Here is a 24,376-nt window from a genome sequence, read left to right as displayed (position 1 = left end):
TCAATGTCGAGGGTCTTCTTCAATTCCAGGCGGGTTCTGCCTGACCTGGCTATTAAACCATGGATACCAGGGATACAGTTCAGTTTCTAATGCGCCTGGCTGTCTGATCCTTCTCCTCAGCCAACAGAGTAGCCGAGACTCCAGAAAGGCATCATCGTATGTGGCCCTCTTTGACTTTTCTACTTGGCTACACTGACTGCTGTTTGTCTTTGAGAATATTTGGTTCATATTTGATGGCTGTTTGGCTGTTTAGGGTCTTTTATGAAGGATGTAAGAGGGTCTAGGCATCCTAAGGATACTGCCATCTTTCTGTTTTTTTGTTTACCCTAGGCAGACACTTGGTAAACAAATGTTTGTTTCTCCAATGTTTTGAAATTAGCATATACCCAGCCCCCATGATTTTGAAATTAGCATACACCCATGGTTTTTTTTTTCCCACTGTTTATTTTCTGTTGGCATTCTGATCTAGTAATTAACCTTATGCTGGGATATGAAAGCTAATTGCTCTTAAAATAAAAACTCTGATTAGGAGCCAGGCGGTGGTGGTGCACACCTTTAATCCCAGCACTCGGGAGGCAGAGGCAGGTGGATCTCTGTGAGTTCGAGGCCAGCCTGGACTACAGAGCTAGTTCCAGGACAGGAACCAAAAAAGCTACGGAGAAACCCTGTCTCGAAAAAATCCAAAAAAAAAAAAAAAACCCCCAAAAATCCCACTCTGATTAGCTATTATATACCCCCAGGAAGCTCTTTCTGCCTGTCTCTGAGGTGTTCTTTACTGATAAGTAAGTTGGAGGTCCCCTCAGTCCCTGACAACTGGTTACTGGGAACCTTCCCAAGCTTGACAGCCTAGTTACTGCAGTTCAGATACAAACCCAGGTTTGCTGTACTGATCATAGAAAATCTCCATCAGCAAGTTCCAGGTGATGCCCCCGTTGACAGAGTACTCCAGGAGGACCCCTTGGTTACGGTTGCTCGGTGTGATGAGGCATCCGTACATGAAGTAGAACTGGATAAACTCAGCGTTGGTGAGATTCAGATCCACAGTGACCAGCAATCTGCTGCAGCCCTAAGAAAGAGGAACAGAACGGGGAAAAGCAGCAATCAGGAACCTTGGCTGCAGATCGCAGACTACAGCTTTTCTCTGGTTCGGTCACTCTGTGTGTTTATCTCTCTTACACTAGCTTCTAGCATGGACCCCAGCTCGTGTCTGCTGAACTTTCAGATTTCCGTAGTGAGACTTACTTAATCAAGTGTTATATATTCTAAGGAGGTTTTCTTGCAATATATTTTTATATTATAATATATCTATATCTCCAAAGCAAACATTGGAATTAAAGTAACTATCCAAAGTTTTTATTAATTTATTTCCAATTATTAGTTAGCACTTGCTAAGAAGCGCCAGTTACGAATGAAGTAACATTTTTTTTTTTTTTTTTTTTTTGGTTTTTCGAGACAGGGTTTCTTTGTGGTTTTGGAGCCTGTCCTGGAACTAGCTCTTGTAGACCAGGCTGGTCTCGAACTCACAGAGATCCACCTGCCTCTGCCTCCCGAGTGCTGGGATTAAAGGCGTGCGCCACCACCGCCCGGCTGAAGTAACATTTTGATGTGACTATTTTTTAAAATTTAATTTACTTGTGTGTGAGAATGTCTTTGTGAATATAAGTGTTAAATTCCGCCTAAGTGTTGGATTCCCTGGAACCGTTACTGACCGTTGGGACCACCATGCGGGTGCTGGGAATCGAACCCAGGTCCCTCTGAAGAGCAGTCAGTGCTCTTAACTGCTAAGCTATCTCTCCAGCCACCTTAGGTAAATATTTTTAATAGGGAAATTTTAAAATGACCACAACTGAAAAAAATTATATCATTTAATTATAATGAGAAAGTTACAATGCCCTTTCAAATGGTTTAAACATTATATATTTATTTAAATGTGTGCGCATTTCTGTGGTTGTTTTGTGTGAGTGAATGTGAACATGGTGCGCGGGGTTACATGCCCATGCGTGTGCATGTTCACACGTGTTCATGTGCATGTAGAGGTCAGAGGTCAGAGGTCAGAGGATGATGTCGGTTATCTCCCTCCGCCACTCTCCACCTTATTTTTAGAACAGGGTTTCTCACTGAACCTAGGGTTGGATTAGCTAACTGACTAGTCTTGCTGGCCAGTGAGCTCTGTGGAGCTGGCTGTTCTCACCTCCCACCCTCACCCCTCCCACACTAGGGTTACCTAGGCTACCAAGCCTGATTTTTATATGGATGTTGGGGATCCAAGTCTTTAAACAAAGCAAGCATTTACTGACTGAACCATCTCTCCCCAGCCCCAAATGTCATTTAAATATTCATAGCTGATTTAAAGTCATCAATATTAATTATCAATTATCAATATATTAATCCTGATAGGTAGGTGTTTGTTAATTGAGCATATGTGGAAATCCTGGTCATTCTCAATTCTATTGAGGTAGAAGAGTGTCTCAAATATACATACTTAATGTTGCCAATTATGAAAAATCAATATGATATATATATATATATATATATATATATATATATATATATATATATATACTTTTGTTTCTCCTGGGTAAAATATTGGATATAAATTAATACTTCATAGGCACCAATATGAACTCAGTGATAAAGTACAGTTTAAAAAAAGAATGTGAATTGGTTATTTTTTAAAAGTTAATTTGCCTATCTAATCATGATACTAAAGAATTAAACATTTAAAAAGTTAAAATTTGGCAGCAAAATAGAATGACTGTAAATTTTTTCAAAGGAAAACTTTCCAACATTGCTTCTGACGCTCACAAAGTAATACGCTATAAATACAAATGTTCGGTAATTACCAGTGAGCTACTCTCTCTGGGGTGATTTACAAACAATTAGGTGTTGCTCATCCATTCAAGGAGCACAGAAGCTCATTCCCTGGGCTGCTGACTCTTCAGTATCAAACGGAGTTATCAATTATGGCTCCATCCAGACGGAGCCCCATCCCCAACACACACTGCACAGGTGCCCCTTTCTCAGCATGGAAATCTATGACAGTCCTTTAAAGATGTGCTCTTAAACATCCCCTGTGCTCATGCCAGCTGAATATTTAATAACCTCAACGCGGGCTTTTGGTAGGGAAATTCTGGAAACACTCAGTGCTGTTGAGAGTTCAGATCACAAGCAGGCATTGAGGGCAAAGACGTCTCAGGGACTCCGCTTAGAGGGCAGAAAACGGAGCAAGCGCCAGCTCAACTCTTACCCCACTGAAGTGCAGAGCCAGTCCTGAAGCCACGGCTCCACACACGGTACTCAGTTTCCCGCCATTCACAGTCAGCCAGTTCTGGTTGGAGGGAGCGCGATTGAAGTTGTCTTTGAGCTGTGTTGGAAGGGAGGTCTCAGGCTCCTCACAGTACAGGCCTCCCCACTGCTCATCACAGCTGGGTGTGCAAAGAGAAAGGCGCAGTCAACAGCAAACAAAGCAACTTTTTTCTAGAGCAGGTTGATTCAATGTGGCTGTTCTTCACAGAGACTCAGAGCCAAAGATCACCTGCTTTCCTGAACAATGCGGTTAGAGCCCCTCCAGGCTTTCCTAAAATAGTGACTAGGGTTTGCAGGTGGAAGGAAGAATCAGCTTTAGACAACGTACTAACATCTTATCTCATGGGAAACAGTCTCAATAGCCTATAAACTACAGCTGCCAAACCAAATTGCTGGGGGATAATAATATATGAAATTGGTCTTTTAAGCAGAAGCTTCCAGCCACTGAAGTACCAAGTGGCCGTGTGCTAAGTAGCTGAAGATGCTTTGGATAATCAAAGCCAGCCCTGAACAGAGTTTTCAGCTCTCTGTTTAGGACATGACCGGGAGGCTGTCCAGGGCCCTTCGGAGTCATCCTGGATATGGGTTCCGGTCATTAAACAAGGGCCGATTTCCCATGTTTATGGAGATTAGTGGAGAAGAGCGTATGGATTCTCTATTAGCTTCACTAACCAATCAAACAGCACAATCTTAGAAAACGAAACAAAAAGGTTGTAGCGCACGTGCGTGCGTGCACGCGTGTGGGTGGCAGGTGCTTGCACACACATCCATCCAGATGCTTTAAAAGTAGATACTTCCAACGATGCTAACATCTACAAGCATGATATAGCAGGCTGCCTCTCAAATATGCTTAATGACTGACCAGACATGTCTATACTTTATTATGCAAACAATGTAAGAATTACCAATGCATGTCCTTGCTTCTATCTGGACTTAATAATGAACTCCTAAAGTTTTCTGTCATCTTTCTCAGGGCTAAAATGTACCACAGAAACAGAAGAAAAACGAATACAGTCCATTATAATTCAGCTTTCTTTTGACCGTACAGAGCTGTTTGTTGCTCGGGCGCCAATCCCTACGTAAGAATGCAGTTGTAAAAGCCATTATTCCACCATTAGTTCAACATTATATTTCAGGAAAGCTCAAAGGCTAAGGTCACTTGGGAGTGGTGGAGACCTGCTGGACGGAATACGAATAAGGCTATTTAGACAAGAAAGATTCCAACTTACACACAGCTCCCCTGGCTGCATCTCCCGTGGCCACTGCACATGTCTAGACAACCGTCCCCAATGTAGACGTTATCTATGGCCCACGTCTGCTGCTTGTCGAAAGGAGCCGGTTGGTGCCAGCGGAAACGAGTGGACTGAGACCTTGGAGGAGGAAGAGATTTGCAATGAGGAAGAGCTCAGTGGGGAAATATATTCTGGGAAGCCCGAAGCGGGTAGCACAAAAGGACACGCTCCCATTCCTATTTTAAAAAGAACACTCATTACTGCAGTAGCCTAAGCAAACCTCTAGTTAACAAAACTGAGCCAAACAAAAAGATTCAGCATGCATTTCTGCCCCAGGGATCTCTCTGGGTAGTGTAAAAGAAGACCACATCAGAAGCGAAATCTAATCCTAAAGCCGGAACCTCGAGGGACTGGTAAGGGTCTGAGCTTGCGTGGCAGCCATTGTACCTACACCAGGGCTGCTGATGAGTTATGGAACTGGGAGGAAGATGCCTGCCCTTGAGCAACTAACCCTTCTGCCTTTAACTTCAGAACAGCATGTGGGCTGGGTTCCATGCTCTCCCCTGTGCTCTAGGGCAGTGGACACCTGCATCCACCTCACTCAGCATCCCTGAGGAATTATCCTGATAGAAGGAAGCCTTAGGGGATGGGATAAACATAAACCAGAGAGATCAATGAAACTCAGGTAAATAGAGAACAGACGGGGTAATAAATAAGGCCAGGCTTATTTTACGTCGGTTAAAAAGTGAAGTAAATAAAAGTAACCTAAACGTTCTCCATTCCAGAAGCAGAAATGTACCTCCTCCTTCACGGTTTGGAGAGCACCTTGTTCAGCTACACAAATATGAGTTCCACGGCACTAGATGGCAGTAAAATCCAAACAATACCCGGGGCTCACTCAGGCTAACATTAAAGACTTGTGGAGGAAATATTTTGTGTTTATTGAGCCATGTGTATTTAACACTAAAGGACTTAATATTTTGATTGGAGAATGTTTCAGAAAGGGAAAAAAAGATAAAATAACAGGCAGAGTCTTGTATTTTCTAAGGGAAAATACTTATATGAAGTTTAGTAAATAATTAAAAGAACAGCAGACTAGAACTAAGATTTTCATTCTAGGAAACAGCTCAGTTCAATTTATATCCTGAGATGCTCATTTCTGCAGATCTGGCTCTGCAGCTCCCATTCTGCCCAGCAGAAGTATCTCGACTCAGATCTTTCTGATCACTTTTTGTTGCACTGAATGAAATTAAGCCCAAAACTGATGTGTGATTCCTCTCTGTATGCTATGAACATGTTTTATGACCATTAGTTAATAAAGAAGCTGTTTGGGGGCTATGGCATGATAGAACATAGCCAGGCAGGAAATGTAAACAGAAATATATAGTTATAATTATAGTTTTTCTTAGCTATGACAAAAGATAAAGTAGATATAAATATTGTAACTTGTAATTCTTGCTTGATACCAGTTTTGCTATATGTAATTTTACTATGTTAAAGTTAAAACCTTCCTTTTCATTTAGACAAAAAAGGGGAGGTGATGTGGGATTCCCTTCTGGATGTTGTGAATGTGTTTTGTTACCATTGGTTAATAAAGAATCTGCTTTGGGCCTATGGCAGGGAAAAACAGAGCAAGGTAGGAATTTCAAGCAGAGATAGATGGACCTAGGGGGTTGGGTCTGAGTGCAGGTCTCTCCTCTCCTCCCTTCTGGCTTTCATCATACAGCATCACTTGCTTGAGTTTCCTGAGCACACCACACTCACTCCCACCTCCTTGCATCTGTGTTTCCACGAGTTAGTTCTCTCTCTGCGTGGTGTACCCCTCCGTGTCTCCAGAGTGTCGCAGGAAGTGTTAGTCTTCACAGAGACATTTTTTTCATGACCCCTGTAAAGCTGGCACGTCTCATTCAGACCCACCACAGCCTGTTCTTTCCCTGGCACTCAGCACAATTTAGCACCATCGGGAATGCATGTGAGTATGTTTCAGGGAGATGCAGTTCCTTCCTGGACCATTATTTCATCAGGCTGTTCTCGTGGGCAGTTCCAGGGACAGGGAGCTGATGTTCAGGGGCTCCTGTTTTTGCAGGGAGCAATGTTGTACTGTTGTCCACCATCGCCACTGTTGGGCAGCTCAGTGGCTCTGCTCTTTTGGATGTCTGAGTTCATTGCTCTTTCTATACAGCAACATTGTGAGACAAAGGGGAAACACTATGTTTCCATAGCTCATAGCTATGCATCCAGATCTGTAGCCAACATATACATATTTATTCTCTCTTTTGTTTCTGGCTACAAGTTTTCTTAAAGATAGGGTTGCTGTCTGTCGTCAGTCATTACAGATAAGTAATAAACTTTCCCTGTGCTCTTAATATCAGATACATGTTTCACTAAAGCCTCTGCCACGTTATATTTTAAAGCAGTTTCTTTTGTTAGATTACCCTCTCCATTTATCAATGTGTTGTCTTTGACACTTACAAATGGGATTTCATAAACATCTCCTGAAAGAATATTAAATCGGCAGCAATAAAGATTCCTGGTAAAAGCAAATAAGAGACACCTTTCGGGGTGGTTAAGGAGGAACTGCAGTAGCTGTGTGGAACAGTAGCGTTGACGGCTGTTGGGGGAGAAGAGCTGAGAGGCCACATGGGCTGCCTAGCAGGGAGCAGCTTTCTGACAATCGGGTTTGTTCAGTCACAGTCTGGACAGAATGACTGAGTAGGGGACTTAAGAGCCAGATGAATTGCTGGAGGTGACAGTCCTTGTGCAGACTTCTAACCTCACCTCTTTTGGTCTATGCCACTCTCTGGAGTTCCACAGAAAAGGAATCAGTAGGGACCGTGTGAAGATTGTACTAAGCCTGGAGTTGGCCAACGGGTCTCAAGAGAACGGGGTGCTCTATTGTATTCTGGCACCAGTGAGTTCTACGTTCATGGCGAACAAGGAAATGTGTAGACACAACAAGGAGGTCAAATTTGAAGTGCGATGGTTTTATATTCTTAGGACTAGTGATATCTAGTGATCACATACTCCCAGGCAGTGATGTGTGCTCATTCATTATTATTTTACAGGAAGAAGCAGCACTTTCATTAAAGGAAAGGAGTACAGTAAATTCAGAACGAGAACAATTGGCGTCGGATTCAACCTCTAAGCCTTTCCGATAGAGCAAGAATTCCCAGGCCTGCCTGGCCTCCCCGTGAGAGGGACCAAATCACTTAGGTCTACGTGCTGACACCTTCCCATCTGTAAAGCTCAGAAAACGCTGCTTTCCGACTCACAGGGGTGTTGTGAAAATTAATTAGTTCATGTTTACCAAGACCTACGAGTGCTTTGGCACAACCCTCGACAGGTGTCGTTGCTTATCCTGAAGGTCCCTTATAATGATGGCCGCTACCAGCTGCTGCTTCTTGGAGTTGGAGGAAAAAACGGCCCCAGAGCCAATTTCTTATTTCACATAACCTCGAAATCTCTCCTGTTGATTATTTTCTGAATTTATGCCATTCCCTCCCCATCAACACATGGAAAGTGCTTCAAAAATGTACATTGGTAACTACCCACTGCTGAACAGCTAATATGTTACTGCAGACAACACTGTTTCTTGATGCGGTCATTCCGTGGGCCTCCTCCATGATGTGACCACACCTTTTAACAAATTTCAGTGAACATTTCATACTCCATTCACCCAGAGAGACTTCCATCATCACCCTGATGAGCAGAACACCTTTGAGAAAAGCCATGGCTGTCATTTCCGGTCTCTGCTCCCTCAGTGATGTTATCCCTAGACGCACCAGGAACCCCACTAGTTCTCTCTCTCTCTCTCTCTCTCTCTCTCTCTCTCTCTCTCTCTGCTAATGGAGAAGGTAAAGAGACTCACCAGGAACCCCGCTAGCTCTCTCTCTCTCTGCTAATGGAGAAGGTAAAGAAACACACCAGGAACCCCGCTAGCTCTCTCTCTCTCTGCTAATGGAGAAGGTAAAGAGACTCACCAGGAACCCCGCTAGCTCTCTCTCTCTCTCTGCTAATGGAGAAGGTAAAGAAACACACCAGGAACCCCGCTAGCTCTCTCTCTCTCTCTCTCTGCTAATGGAGAAGGTAAAGAAACACACCAGGAACCCCGCTAGCTCTCTCTCTCTCTCTCTGCTAATGGAGAAGGTAAAGAGACTCACCAGGAACCCTGCTAGCTCTCTCTCTCTCTCTGTTAATGGAGAAGGTAAAGAAACACACCAGGAACCCTGCTAGCTCTCTCTCTCTCTCTCTGCTAATGGAGAAGGTAAAGAGACACACCAGGAACCCTGCTAGCTCTCTCTCTCTCTCTCTGCTAATGGAGAAGGTAAAGAGACACACCAGGAACCCTGCTAGCTCTCTCTCTCTCTGCTAATGGAGAAGGTAAAGAGACACACCAGGAACCCCGCTAGCTCTCTCTCTCTCTCTGCTAATGGAGAAGGTAAAGAAACACACCAGGAACCCCGCTAGCTCTCTCTCTCTCTCTGCTAATGGAGAAGGTAAAGAGACTCACCAGGAACCCCGCTAGCTCTCTCTCCTCTGATGGAGACGGTGAGGTGCAGGGACTTCACTCTCACACCAATTTACTAACAAAGCACTGCGAGGAGGCCCAGATCGCTTGACTTATAATAAGTATGATTATATAGCATTTATCCAGCCTCCAGGAATATTTTGAATTTCTATGAAGTAAATCTTTTGAAACTTTATCGCAATGCATACAAAAACCAGTCAGCGATAGGAGAATTTGCACGAGTCAACTCCACCAGGCTTTTCTTTTCCCTTGAGAGGAAACAAGTAGTGACGTTTGTTGTGTCCAGGTAGGTTCAGCCACTGGCTGTGCGACATGTGGAAAGCAAAGGACCTCGCTCTGGTCAGCCATGTCTACAAAAGGAGGGAGAGAGCTGGAGGCTAAAGGAGGCTCAGGAGGTAGTTCAACCAATTACTTTATGATTGGCAAACTTTGTGAGATAAGGAAGTCCGAGTAACAAACATTGAAGAAGTTCTAAAGACATTGCCCTCTCTAGCTGTGATAACTGCATCATAGCGTCTAAAATGCTCTTCTCCTCCAATAATGTGCGCTGAAATCTGCAGTGGAAATGCTACAATGTCTAGAATTTGCTTCACAATAGCGTGGGGGTAGGAGTAAGTAGGGGTACTCAATGTTGATAATGCATTCAAACTAGCTAGTGAGTACCTGGGAATGCTGGTACATGATTCTCTTAACTTTATATGCTTGCCTTTTAAATAAACAAAAATGTAAGCCAATAAAATCCCTTTAAAAGCCTAGGATACTTTAAATTTCAGAATTAGAAATAAAAAGGAATGATATCATATTTCAAAAAAATAACTTTTAAAAATCAATTGTGTTAAAAAAAATCACAGACAGCAATAAGAAAAACTATAATATTCTGAATAAACCTGCTGAGAGCTTCAGTACATGGCACTAGTCACCAAATACAGGAGATTTTCTATAGTTTACAACATTTCTTGTCTATGGAGGATGGTTTATATTTAGCTGTAAAAACAATCTTAACAGTTTGCTTATATGTATAAGACCAGTCAAATATCAAATTCTCTGATGAAATCTTGGAATAAGTAGGCATCCTGATGTGGGAGTGACTTCTTTCTAATCTGTTAATTTCATTGGTTAATTAATAAAGAAACTGCCTTGGCCCCTTTAATAGGACAAAAAATTAGGTAGGCGGAGTAGACAGAACAGAAGGCTGGGAGAAAGAAGCCAAGTCAGTCAGTCGCCATGATTCTCCCACTCCAGACAGACGCAGGTTAAGATCTTTCCTGGTAAGCCAGCTCGTGGTGCTACACAGAATATTAGAAATTTCGGGGCATAAGCTAGCCATGCGGGCGGCCGGGTGCCGGGGACGCAGCCCCACCGCTCCACTTACTACAGAGTGGCACCCCTACAGCACCCCACATGGCTCAGAGGCAGCCGTGTCTCTATTGTAGAAAAGACAGACATAGCTTTTACCAATCTCACACGAATGCCAATATAGCAACTTTTTCAGTACGGAGGGCTCAGTGGTGAGATGGCTTATACCAAATCCTGATGTTTTGTGGCCCCCCAAATACCAACAAACTGTTAGTAGAAGCATAGCAGCAATATTGTGGGAGAAGATGGCATGCACGACGGGTACAGTATTGCTCTTTCTCTGGTTAGTGTTAACATTTGAATATGCGGTTCCATTGTATGAATGCTTGCAAAAGAAACCTCTCAAAGCATACTGTTGTCCCGGAATAACAACAGAAGAAACAGGGAGTATCCAGGCAGCCGTAGGGAATCTATTTATCTATTTATTTATTTATTTGCTTATTTATTTATTTATTAAAGATTTCTGTCTCTTCCCCGCCACCGCCTCCCATTTCCTTCCCCCTCCCCCAACTAAGTCCCCCTCCCTCGTCAGCCCAAAGAGCAATCAGGGTTCCCTGCCCTGTGGGAAGTCCAAGGACCACCCACCTCCATCCAGGTCCTGTAAGGTGAGCATCCAAACTGCCTAGGCTCCCCCAAAGCCAGTACGTGCAGTAGGATCAAAAACCCATTGCCATCAGTAGGGAATCTCTTTAACAAAACAAGCTCAAGACTCTCTTGGATATCTGAAGAACACAATACGTGTTTAACTTAGCGGCTGGATGTGTGTTCTTTACTCAAAGTTGTATGTGGGGGTGTCACCGAAAACCAGCCTTTCCTTCCGAATTTATTTGGCCTTTGCCCCCTTCGGGATCATCCCCGTCCTTGCACACACTTGTCCTTTCTTGTCATTCTCCTTTTCCTCTTTAACGTCCTACAGATATTAATCGGGTCACGGGGGCTGGTAGGAGTGGATCATTTTCAACCTGACACCTGAGCCTACCGTGGCCACTCCTTCAGCCCCTTTTCTCAGTGGATTTGAGTCACCTGCCCTTCCAGTGGCTCAGCCTTTCTCAGCTGACATCTGAAGAACCACTTGAAGCCCCTGCTGTTTTTAAGTCTGGGTAGCGATGGAGAAGAAGGCAGATCCAGATCGGGAGATGAAGTCGTTTTTGTGACATCATCCCATCTTTCCTTCAGTCTTTCTCCATAACCCAGAGCTTTATTCTATTCCATTTTCCCAGGACCATAATGTGTAGGCAGCTGATGGAGGTACAATATACAGTGGTTAAATCCACGGGCTCTTGGGCCAGACAAGCTATTTCCAGCAGCTCGAAAACTGTTCTTTTGAAGACACTAAAAATTGAGAAGAAAAAAAAAAACCCTGAAGAATTTGGAAACTTTCTCCTTCCTTTCGGTGACTGAAGTCACTGATCTTCTCCTGTGTGGCAATCCCGTCTCATTCGGCTTGTGTAACTCGGACTCTTGCGTCTTCTTCCTTGCTTTGTGAGCCATCCCCACTGATCCGTTCTCTCTGGAGAGTGGATGCAGTTACAGCAACATCATGACTGCAGATTCAAAGGTGGGCGTCTTCTCCTCGTACGCAAGGGGAAGTAAGGCGTGTGTCTTAGCAGTCATCTCACTGAAACTTTCTGTGCTAGCTCTTCACTCCGGCCTCTTAACTGCGGCCCAGATCTGTCCACCCAGCACGCTTGCCGCCGTATCTGAGGACGGTCTTGCAATTTTTTCTTAGACTATTCCAAGCTCAGAACATCCCATGATTCATTCTTCAAGTTTTTAACATATATTCAAACATACACATAATATATGATACCAGTATATGTATACATTCAAGTAGGTACATGTGTGCATGCGTGTGTGCGTGTGCGTGTGTGTGAAGGCCAGAGAGCAACTTTGGGAGCCATTCCTTAGGGGTCCTCAAACTTGGTCTTTAAAATTAATTAATTATTCTTTCTTTATTTATTTATTTTGGTTTTTTGAGGCAGGGTTTCTCTGTGGTTTTGGGGCCTGTCCTGGAACTAGCTCTTGTAGACCAGGCTGGCCTCGAACTCACAGAGATCCGCCTGTCTCTGCCTCCCCAGTGCTGGGATTAAAGGCGTGTGCCACCACAGTCTGACTCAAGCTTGTTTTTTGAGACAGGGTCTCTCCTGAGCCTGGAGCTTGCTAAGCAGGCTAGGGTGACCGTCCAGTGAATCCAGAAATCCAAATCTTTGTGTCTCTTGCCCCAGTGCTGAGAAGCCAGTCTGGGGCACCCTGTCTGTCTTCTCTTCCTCGGTTCAGAGGCTCACTCAGACTCGGGTCCTCACGACTGCCCTGCTGGAGACTTCGCCCGCTGTGTTACCGCCACGGCCCCATTTTCAGGAGTGTTGCTCTCTTGCTTTGGTTCAACGCTTTGTTAAGTAAACCCGGCTCCACCAATCTCTGCCTCCCCTGCTTTTCCTGCTTTAAACAGTCTCTCTGAGGCTCAGGTCCGTGAGGCCGTCTTTCTCACATGGATCTCCTGATTGAGAATGCTCTTTTCCTACTCACTGAATTCCTCAAAGCCTGGGCCCAGCTTTCCACAAAACCCTCTCTAACTCTGACTTTCAATACACTCTCCCAATGTTCAACACCTGTGGCATTTCTAGCCTGTTCCTCAGCACAGCCTTAAGTTACAGTCAGCAGGAAGCATTTTCAGCTCTTCCAACAGGTTACAGCCTCTGCCGGGAGAGCGGTTCAGGCAGCGTCGTCCCACCCCTCTGGACTCGCTTCTGTCAGGGCTACACAAACGGTTCTCATTCACTTTGATTTTACGGACGGTTTTCCAGGAGGCTCTAACTTTACCACTGCATATGGCAAAGAATAAAGGTTAAAAAATGACGCCAAATTCTTGGGTTTTAACCCTGCAACGCCTGGAGCAGAATATGATATAGCTTGTGTCTCCTCTCGGTATCCCTTGTCGGGAAGAGGCACTGTCTCTCAGGGAGCAGGAGGACCTTGGACGCTGCCCCTTCCCTCACTCTACAATGTCCTCTTCATCTTCAGCTCACCCAGTATGCACTCTGAATTTCTCTTTATGTCCACTGAGAACATATTAACCATCCTCCTAGTCTCAATCTGCCCCACCCTCTCTCTCTGAGACCCTCACCTTCCCTAATCGAGTCTCCAGGTATAAAATAAGCTTCTCTAGCTCCAGATCTCCCCAAGCCCCTTACTCCTGCACACTCTAAAGGATGTGTATGCATTGCTGTAAGAAAGCCCCATATTTAGTACACTGGTTCTTTATGGTTTGATACCATTTCACCTGTCCCTTTCTTCCCTTCTCTTCGTCTGAACTCAGATGCACCAACTTCCTGCTACTATGGGGCATTCTCCTTGCCTGGAACATTCTTTGACCTTCCTCCTTCCCCAGTTCACCTTCAGATCTTACTTAGGTTCATCCTTTTTCAAGAAACTATTCTCTGCCTTCCTGACCAAGCACCACCTTCCGGTACTCCGCCATATCGCAATGGATCCTATAGTTAGTTCCGAGTTTGAATGATCTCTGGTGAATGCCTCTGTCTTTTACTGAAAGCTCTTCGAGGTAGGGAGCAACCCAGTATGGAGTCAAGACTAGTAAACAATTCAGTACTTAAAAGCATTTCTTAAAAAGATTATGTCTGAATGGATAAACAGTTGCTTCCGGAGACCTGGCTATTTCAGCAGAGTGAAACGTTTGATGGCAATTTGTGGGCGACCATCTTCCATTTACACCCATTACCAGCAATACCCGGGTCCCCCTTAAAGCCATATCATAAGACAGTAGCTAAGTTTCAGCTGTCTGGTGGTCATAGTCAGGGCTAAGCCCTAGTTAGCATGCACCTGTAAGCTGTCGATACCCCCTTGTTTACAGTAAAGAGCCAGAAACTCAGGTCTGGCAGACCGCATGGACGCCTCAGCCCATTCCCAGACTTTTAGGGAGTCAGTTAGTTTAACTTCTTGTCTGCCTGCCTGCCTGCTTACCTACAGAGCTACCCACCTGTCTGTGCTGGGGGTCAAACCAAGGGCGCCCATTCATGATAAACACAGGTGAAGTCAGTTCCACGTAAAACAAGGAAAAGCACATTTAGAAAGCCGCAGGGCAGAGTGTGGAAGCAGGAGAGATGGGCAGCATACGTCTGAGACAGTCCTCTGAGACTTTTCATGAGCTTCCTTGGCATACGGAAAACCATGAAAAGAAATGGGTCCAGCCTGGGCTTCTCCTATGCCTGTTTGTCTCTGAATTTCTCAGAGCGGTGGGCTGTAAGGCGGAGTTACCTTTAAGACCGTCGTATGACAATGAGCCCTGAGGGTGATATCGGAAACAAACTGTGTATTTTCACTATGGTAACAGGGGAAATTGATGCTCATCAGATTTTCCACGTATCACTTGAAAGGGTCAAAATTCTTGCAAGTGCGTGCAAGAGACAATTAAAAGACAGATTAAAATATGAGGAATAATTACTTTTCTCCGGCAGACATCTCAAGGGTATAATGAGTAGCCGAAGTAAATCTTAGAATGTCACTTCTTTGCAGAATGCCGCCAAGTAGCTGGGCAATAACTCATAGAATTCATAAAGACTTAAAAGACAGCTGCCTTAATGGAGGTCCCCCCCCCGTAACTTATTAAGAACACCTTAATAATTCATGCACAGCAATACCTTTAACGAGCAACAAAACCTCACGTATCTCATTTAAACTCATTTAAACCTGGCAGCTCTGCCTCACAGTTAATATTGTCCCCCGCCTCTGAGCCAGCAATTGTAAAGCAGCCGTAGGCGCTGAGAGGCGGAAGCCACTCTGTTTATGATAATCCCAGGAAGAGCTACGTCCTAGATGAATGCTTGCACGGTAGGGTCGTTTGCCAGGAGGATTTACTCATTCTTCATGTGCAGGGAGGTGACGGGACAATAATGAGCCCAAACTATAACCCTTGTTCCACACTGTGCTGCTTGTCCTCCTTCTCTGCTAACGGCAGCAGCCGGCCAGGTTTCCACGGAGCAAACCGGAGCGCTAACCGCGATCTTAATGCTTTCCTATGCTCCGGGCTCGCTGTGGGTGGCGAAGGAATCATAGAGCGTGGTTCTCCTGGGGAGAATTGACCCTCCACGTTCCTAACACTGGAGTATAAACGCACACATGATCCAGCAGTTACCAGGCACTTTTCTCAAACCAAGTTATTTGCCGTCGGTGTAGTGGATGAAGCCCTTAACGGTTGCTTTCCACAGGAGCTCCAGGTGATAAATTCCAAAGTCATATTCAAAATAAGATTTGGAAAGCAGAGGCGAATGTTAGGACACATTTATTTGCTATATTCATTTATATATAAAACCACTGACCACTGTATTGGCAGTGGTTTAAGTGGCAGAAAAATAGATTCCATTTAAATCTATTTTGCATCCAATGGTCTTATTTTAAATGGCTGCTTCTCGGCATCTCTCAGTCAAGCTGGAGAAGTTGTGATGTTGCAACTAGTGTTTTCTTGTATAAACCAGTCTTAAAAAAAATTATTAGCACTAAAAGTCAGGGAAAGCCTGGATTTAAGGAAAAAAAAAGAACAGCTTCCCCATAAAAACTGGCTTTCACTTTTCTTATTGAGTTAGCCTTAATTTATATTCAGATACGTAGCAAATTCTCATGCATCTCATTTAAACTTGGTCTGGCTAGTACCAAAGCTGATCACATCGGGTGATCCATGCAGACGTAGCAATACCTGGTGTAAGGAGGGAGGGGCAGGGTGATTCTGGTCCATTTGTTGAAAGTGTCCGACACCAGGATCCGCTGCAGGTGGTAGCGGCTGCACTCGACGTTGGTGGGCAGGCAGTCCCTCAGTAACGGGTGCCACGATAGCCCCAGATCCACCGAGTATTCCAGTTCAATAGCTGAAACAGGAAGTAGTGTTCTTAAAGCCAACACACGCCTGCAGAACCGGGGACTACAGTGGCTTACTGTGTGTGTGTGTGTGTGTGTGTGTGCATACATGCATATATGGTTTAAAATGTAATGAAATAGTTTTACTTACTCCTTATGTTTATATTTCCAACTTTGAAATGTTTGCCAGTTTGGTTTTTCTCTCTATTTATTTTCGCTTTTTTGTTTGTTTATTTTTTTTTTGTTTTTTAGAGACAGGGTCTCTCACACAGTCCTGGGACTCACTACATAGAACAGGCTGGCCTCACAGAGATCTGAGCTCTACGATTAAAGATGTGGACCACAAGGCCTGGCCATTACTGCTAATTTTAATAATGTTGAACTAACTCCTTTTAAGGAGATATAAACAAGTGAAATAAAACGACTTTCCCCAAATTACTCATTATAATGAGAACCTTTTAGAAAAAAATACAAGTTATTGGTTCATATACTGCTATGCGTATATGAGCAGCCAATGTATTACATATTCTACACAGTGACTCTGGTCCTGTCCACTCAACGCCCTGTCTTATCCTTCTCACTGAAACCCAGTCCCCCTCAATCTCATGTCTTTTATATCAATGCTATATTTAACTGGTCTACAAGAGCTAGTTCCAGGACAGGCTCCAAAACCACAGAGAAACCCTGTCTTGAAAAACCAAAAAAAAAAAAAAAAAAAAAAAAAAAAGAAAAAGAAAAAAAATGATATCTTTTTAAATATGCAAAAAATCTGAGCAGGCTTCAAAATTTTTAGACAGAATTATTTTTATTTGTGTTTGTTTCTTTATGTGTGTTTATGTGTCTGGGTGGCTGCCCATAGAGGCCTGGAGAGGATCCTCTTTTAAGGTACAGACAGTTGTGAGCCATCCAATGCGGGTGTTGGGAACCAAATCTCACTCCTCTGTAAGAGCAGCAAATTCTCTTAGCACCAAGTCATCTCTCTAACCCCAATCTTTTACATTTTGACCCACCCCACAAAACATTCTGGCCAGTTACATCCATTTTGCTCTCGTTATAAATGACACTTCTTAGAAACCATACCATCTCTTTCCTTATATATTTATATTTCACTCTTCTACACAAAGGAGCACACTGGGGAGCCAAGGACGCACAAAGAGACATCTGAAAGTCATGGAATTTGTGTAAACGCAGTGGTCAGACTGGGGTCTGCGGAAGGATAGTTCTCTCCTTCCCTTTTCTTCCTCTGAAACAGTCAGCTTTTCCCATCTTCGCTACTCTACTGGCTACAAATGCTTTATAAGCTGCTGAATTGCTTGCTCTAAGGTAACGACTTTCAATCTTAGCTGCGCACTGAAACTCCTTAGGTACCTTTCAATCTCAGCGGCACACTCCAACTCCTTGGGTACCCTGAGAAACTCTCGGTGCTTGCATTTCATGGCCAGTCTCTTCCCCAAACCTTCTGGCCCCTGGCCCCGGGGTCAGCAGCTCTGAAGAGCCCCCAGGAGATTCTGTGTGGCCGACATGAGGCCGTTTGCTCCTTGAAGCTTTCTCGGTACGGACAATGGCTCAGCCTTCATTGTATGTGTCCTTACCGATTGCTCTGATTCTTTTAGTTGAGATCCTTATTCCAGGAATCCTGTCTTCACGCTGACTCTTTTGCTTACCAGGGGAGCTTTGTACATTTCCCCAGACATCTCTCTGGCCTCCTATTCCATACATACACACTCAGGCTGCAACAACACCTACCAGTTTTATGTCTCCAAACTGATGTGACTCACGCAGTCAGTGCTTACTGATTCTGGCACTACACTGGGTGCTGAATACTTTGGGAAGAGCAGTCTAGACGGGTTCTTCTTACGGGTCCAAGAAGTACTATCACCAGAACCAAGAAAACCACACCACTTTCTTCCATAAAACAAACACATTTTGTTAACCACTAAACTTCAGCAACGATGATATTTTGACACTCTTTCTCTGGGTTTGAAATTTAGACATCCTACTTCCAAAAGCTGACTCCTCTGTTGAGCTCCCTGTGTGGAGCCCACGACTTAGTCCTGGTAGATCTTGTTGTTTTCACTGTCTCATTGTTGTCTTTGTCTTTTCTGCTTCTCTTAATGCCAGCATGGTACCCTATCACCGTCCTCCCTGAGGCCCCGTTGGAGATCACTGCTCCACCTTATTTCCTAGGATTCCTTTCTGTTTACCTTCACAGAGCCGGTCTCTCATGAAACATTACAATTCCCGTGACGAGCAACTTTCTGTCACAGCCTAGAATCACCTGGTAAAAACAACCCAACGGGCAATTGTCTGCAATAGGTTGGCTTGTGGGGATTGCCTGAAAGTGGTTGATAGAAGAAGAACAAGACAGCTGTGGGCAGTGTCACCCCCTAGGCAGAGTCTTGAACTATATACAAGAGTGGAGAAACAGCACTGATCGAGCAATCAAAAGAGCACGTACGCATTCGTTTCTCTGTGCTCTGACTATAGTGTGACCTGGCTATTTGATGTCCCTGTCTCTCTGTGTTTTGACTATAGTGTGACCTGGGTATTTGATGTCCCTCTCTCTCTGTGCTCTGACTATAATGTGACCTGGCTATTTGATGTCCCTGTCTCTCTGTGCTCTGACTATAGTGTGACCTGGGTATTTGATGTCCCTGTCTCTCTGTGTTTTGACTATAGTGTGACCTGGGTATTTGATGTCCCTGTCTCTCTGTCCTCTGACTATAGTGTGACCTGGGTATTTGATGTCCCTGTCTCTCTGTGTTTTGACTATAGTGTGACCTGGCTATCTGATGTCCCTGTCTCTCTGTGCTCTGACTATAGTGTGACCTGGGTATTTGATGTCCCTGTCTCTCTGTGCTCTGACTATAGTGTGACCTGGGTATTTGATGTCCCTGTCTCTTTGTGCTCTGACTATAGTGTGACCTGGGTATTTGATGTCCCTGTCCCTCTGTGCTCTGACTATAGTGTGACCTGGGTATCTGATGTCCCTGTCTCTCTGTGCTCTGACTATAGTGTGACCTGGGTATTTGATGTCCCTGTCTCTCTGTGCTCTGACTAGAGTGTGACCTGGCTATCTGATGTCCCTGTCTCTCTGTGCTCTGACTATAGTGTGACCTGGGTATTTGATGTCCCTGTCTCTCTGTGCTCTGACTATAGTGTGACCTGGCTATTTGATGTCCCTGTCTCTCTGTGCTCTGACTATAGTGTGACCTGGCTATTTGATGTCCCTGCCCCTCTGTGCTCTGACTAGAGTGTGACCTGGCTATCTGATGTCCCTGTCTCTCTGTGTTTTGACTATAGTGTGACCTGGCTATCTGATGTCCCTCTCTCTCTGTGCTCTGACTATAGTGTGACCTGGCTATCTGATGTCCTTGTCTTGTCTTCCTTGCCATGATGGGCTGTAACCTGGGACTGTGAGAGGAAATAAACTCCTTTCCTCCCTAAGATAATTTTGTCAGGGTTATTACCACAGCAACAGAGCAGAAATTAGAACTACACCCCTCCGTACTTATAGTCTATCATCTATGACTGTCGAGCACAAATTTCTGTACCTGATCTTTAAAGTCCTTCCAACTTTGTGGCTCGCTCTACTTAATCACTGTGTCCTCCATTTTCTTATTTACTGCCCCTCCCGGGAGCCTGTGCCCGCCTGTGGTAGAAGCACACACAGCTGATTATGAGGACCAAAGCTAGTCCTGGTGCCTCTGCTACTCACTCCTTTGTTATTTCCACCGGATCCATACGTAACTGGAGGATGAGGACTCTGGAGTAGCAAGGGTACTTCTGCTTCTAGGGCCAGGCTGCTTTGCTCTCCCACAGCTTCCCTTGGGGCTGCGGGAGCTTTGTTCTTCACTGATTCTCTTCTTTAGCTAAAGTTTAGCCGGCCCTGTTAGAGATGGCTCCTCCAATCTATCTACCCTTAAAATCCACTCCAGCCTAAAGATCCAAGGGAGACTTAGCTCTTCGTCCATCGCTATTGTCTTTGGAAGGGGCAGCCATTCATCCTCTCTCCCTGCCCTGACTTTGTGTGACATCCTATATCAGGTTCACTCCGTAGAACACTCTTCCCCAGTCTTCCACTGGTATCAACTAACCGTGTTTGAAGTACAAAGAGTATTTCTGGGATTCTTCCTAGGTTCAAAATCCTAGGAATATCAAAATCTGGTCCCATGGAAACTTGAAAGTAGCCAAGCTCCTCAAATCTCCATGCCCTTGAATCTAAGACAGACAAGGGTCCCTATCAGCCCCGAGGTGCCCTGGAAGATGGCGTAGGACTGCAATTCCTCGGTAATCCCCCGGGGTTTGCGAATTCAGGTGAAGGGTCAAAACCGCAGCGATGGCAGCTTGTATTTTCCTCCTGAGGGCTTGGATGACAGGTGCGTGTTATCACGCACATTTTACACAGGGCTGGGGAGTGAACTCAGGGCTTCATGTATGCTAGGCAAGCAGTCTTTCCAACTGAGCCTCATCCCTAGGTAGTCACCGTGCTTTCAAAAATATACTCTATTTGCGATAGAAAGTTGTCGAGAAAAATTAAAGCTTCAAGATTGTCCCAAGGACTTAAAATGACCTGTGATCGGGCTGGAGAGATGGCTCAGCAGTTAAGAGCATTGCTTGCTCTTCCAAAGGTCCTGAGTTCAATTCCCAGCAACCACATGGTGGCTCACAACCATCTGTAATGAGATCTGGTGCCCTCTTCTGGCCTGCAGGCATACACACAGATAGAATATTTGTATACATAACAAATAAATAAATAAATAAATAAATAAATAAATATTTTTAAAAAATGGCCTTTGATCATTTGTGTACTTAACGCTAGCACTTAGGTATTGAACTCTCTCTCTCTCTCTCTGTGTGTGTGTGTGTGTGTGTGTGTGTGTGTGGTATTCATATATGTGCTTGTAGATGTCTGTGCGAGCCAGAGGCCGACACTGAGTGTTTTCTTTAATTACTTCTCCAACTTACTTTTTGAGATATGGACTGTCACTGAGCTCAGAGCGCACTGATTAATCAAACCGGCTGGCCAGTGAGCTCTGGAGATCTGCCTGCCTTTGCCTTGCCAATGTAGCATCTCAGGAACACACAACCATGCTCAGCCTTTTTTATGTGGGTGCTGGGACACTGAACTCAGTCCCCCCATGCTTGCTCAGTAAACACTTTACTAAGTCCTCCTGTTTAACTCCACGACAGAGGTTCTGAACAGTACCCATGGCCACGGGCACTCAGGCTTCTGCCCCTCGGCGTGCGGGGTACTTACCGTAGCAAGAGTCCGTGACTGAGCAGGAGGCCGCAAAATCGATCTGCAGGAATGAGTCCTCGTTCACGGCAATGTCTGTGGTGACCACATAGCGGGTGCTGGCCTTTTCAATGAAGACAAGGGCGTCGCCTGTGGAACCACACACGGGCATCTTGGTGCCTCCCGGGTGCAGCAGCCACTTCCTGCTGTCCAGGGTGGAGAAATCATCTTCCAGGACTGTATTGCCAGAGATATTTCCTCCAATGAGAATCTGAAATGCATTTTAAAACACCCCACGGTTTGGTTTTAGCGTAAGGGAGAGTTCAGTCGTTTCTGTTTGTTTGTTTTGATCCCTCGGCTGCCTCAGAATGGGTGTTGTACAATAGCATAGTGCTGGGGACCTTTGAAAACGCCCTTGTTTCTGGGGTCTGCCTGCCCATCTGGCAAGGAGCTGCAGAAAACAAATCAAAGACTGACCAAGCCACCCACAGCCGTTCATGGGCCAACTTGTGCCTTTGGAAAGCACACGTCGCCAAGCTGGGAGGACAAAATTTTGGCTCGCCTGTGATTATTTCTATTTAGGGACAGTCACGCCCTGAGGCATTTCAGCTGCAATTCTCTGCTTGAGCTCCACTGTTGGCGAACAGGGTCTCTGAATTCTGTTTGATACGCTGTATTATGTATGAAGATCCTTTACAGCAGCCCAGAAAGATGTTGGGGCGGGAAGAGGTTTATTTATTTATTTTTTCATCAAAAGGCTGGAAAAGAGGATTTGCGACCAACTGCATGTGGCCCCAATGCTAATTTGCATGCTCTCCTTTTCAGAGAATTATAACCTTGTCTCACGCTTAATAAAGTCCCTCTGTCCATATGGCAGCTTCCTTTCTGAGCTCGACCTAGGCCTTCTGTTGTGCCATTGACTTTTATAGGCATAGGCACTTGGGGGTCTAGAGAAGGAAAGCAAAGCTAAACACCGTATCTAATCTAGCCGTGTGCCCTTGGGCAAGTCATTCAACTGTTCATCCTGGCTTCCACCAGCACACCGCGTTGGCGTTGGACAACCGGGCTTTCTAAGGTCATAAAAGTTAAAGCAGATAATTCTGAAGGGACTGACCTGGTCGATCACCCAGGGGCTATAGAAGTGCCCATTTTCAGACGGCTGCCACCAGCGGAGGCGCGTGGAACCAGAACGGGCCTTCAGGGGCATTTCCAAGGCGATGTACCTGCCCACGTTGCTTGAGTTGCTGAAAAGGAACTCTTGAAGGAGACTCCAGGAGAGGCCGCCATTGAGAGAATACTGTAGAAGCACGGGCTGGCTCCTGGGGTCTGGAACACCTTTACCACAGCCCAGCCTCACGAAGAACTGCACAAATCTGACACCAGAAGACTTTACTGTAGACTTTGACTTCAAAGAGAAATTCGCATCTGTTAACAAAAGGCAAGCACCCTGGGCGGTGTAGGGCGGCTTTAATAAACATGACCATTCAATGAGCGTCCAAAACAATCACTTCGAAGCTTAACTTTCCTTTCTAATGTGAACGAGAGTTAATTAAAGGCGCAGTGTGAAAAATGGCAGTTCTGGCTCTATTTGCATCTTGCCTCTCTTTTCCAAGGGGCCTGGGGAAAGTAGAGTCGAAAGCCATTGCATTCTTTGGCTACTTTATAAGATGCTGGGAGAGACCCAAAGGCTGCCTGAGTCTGAGAGTGTATTGTTGTCTGGTGAAGACAACTGGATTTCGGTCTTCAGTATTTGAAACTAGAAGAACGGAGAAGTCATCGATCCATACGAGCCTTGCATCACTGGCTTTAGGAGACACATCTAAATTCAGCCGTGGGAGCTCCTCTTTTCAGGAGAGCAGGCCACGTTTGGACGAGCTGTGTTTAGCCTAGGCCTCTTTTATGTCTCTTGCGCCAGAGGAGGGAAAGTGTGGGGTGTTGGTGGGCTGAGCCAGACTCTGACTGTTGCTGGGTCTGGGTACCAGTGATACTGGCCACTGAGAACTGTGGCAGCCGGCCAGTGGCAGCTTTCCTAGCTGGCAGGGAGGTGGACAGAGTGGCAGCTAGCAGCTGGGGTGCCAAGGAAAACTGGTTCACATGTTATCTTTGGCAGGAAAGCTGCTGGTGCCCAGTCTGGCCACTATCCTGACTGGAAAAGCAGAATGAATTTCATGTCAAATTCAACATACGTACTCAGTAATATAACAGGACTGATAATAAATGTTATCAGTATCATACACAACGCCATTCATCTCTCCCAGTTTCCCAACTTCTACCTATTTATGTCATGGCTCTGCAAACACTGCGATCTTACGCTGAACATTTTAAGGTCAATATATGCAAATCCCATCCAGCATGCAACTGGCTGAGCTATAGAATGCAGCTTTTAACATCTGATTAATGAAAACACGCATTGTTAGTGCCTACCGACGTCTACATGAATAAAGATGGTATTTACCGAGGAAAAACTTGGGTATGTCATCTGCTTGTATTGGAAAGATGTTTACATTAATTTAGTGATAGAAACACCAAATTACTACTTAGAAAATTACTTATTTAGAAAAACTTAATTAACTTCTAAATTAGAGAACTTGGCTGCTATTAAATCTGACATGGAGAATATCAAATTAAACCGTGTGCATTAGGACGGAGTAGAATAAAGGTTTGCTTCCAGTAACTACACAATTGTTTCAGATAGAACTGTACTTTTGTGAATTGTATTATTTATGATCAATATTTGAGAGAGCCAGGAGAAAGAGGGAATGTTAGGATGCATTTTAAAGTACTGGGGAACGTTTTACAAATAAACCTGTTTGCCTTGCTCATTTAAAAGTAGGTCAGGGGTTGCATTTT

The 24,376-nt window shown here is 44.8% G+C and overlaps 1 protein-coding gene across 1 annotated transcript in view; it reads right to left on the bottom strand.

Moving 5' to 3' along the window:
- The window catches only part of Reln (reelin), a 445,074-nt gene that overhangs the window by 40,764 nt on the left and 379,934 nt on the right, over positions 1-24,376 (bottom strand). The window contains exons 44-49 of the mRNA XM_041668128.1: positions 22,641-22,899; positions 21,548-21,797; positions 16,130-16,298; positions 4,536-4,676; positions 3,248-3,425; positions 873-1,066 (exon numbers count right to left, since the gene is read on the bottom strand). Of these exons, the coding sequence (XP_041524062.1) occupies positions 873-1,066; positions 3,248-3,425; positions 4,536-4,676; positions 16,130-16,298; positions 21,548-21,797; positions 22,641-22,899 (1,191 nt within the window). The remainder of the gene's footprint in view (positions 1-872; positions 1,067-3,247; positions 3,426-4,535; positions 4,677-16,129; positions 16,299-21,547; positions 21,798-22,640; positions 22,900-24,376) is intronic.

Source organism: Microtus oregoni, unplaced genomic scaffold (genome assembly GCF_018167655.1).
Source record: "Microtus oregoni isolate MIOR12 unplaced genomic scaffold, Mior012 000018F_ref0000195, whole genome shotgun sequence".
Lineage (NCBI taxonomy): Eukaryota > Metazoa > Chordata > Mammalia > Rodentia > Cricetidae > Microtus > Microtus oregoni.
This window is presented reverse-complemented; position numbering and strand designations above follow the sequence as displayed.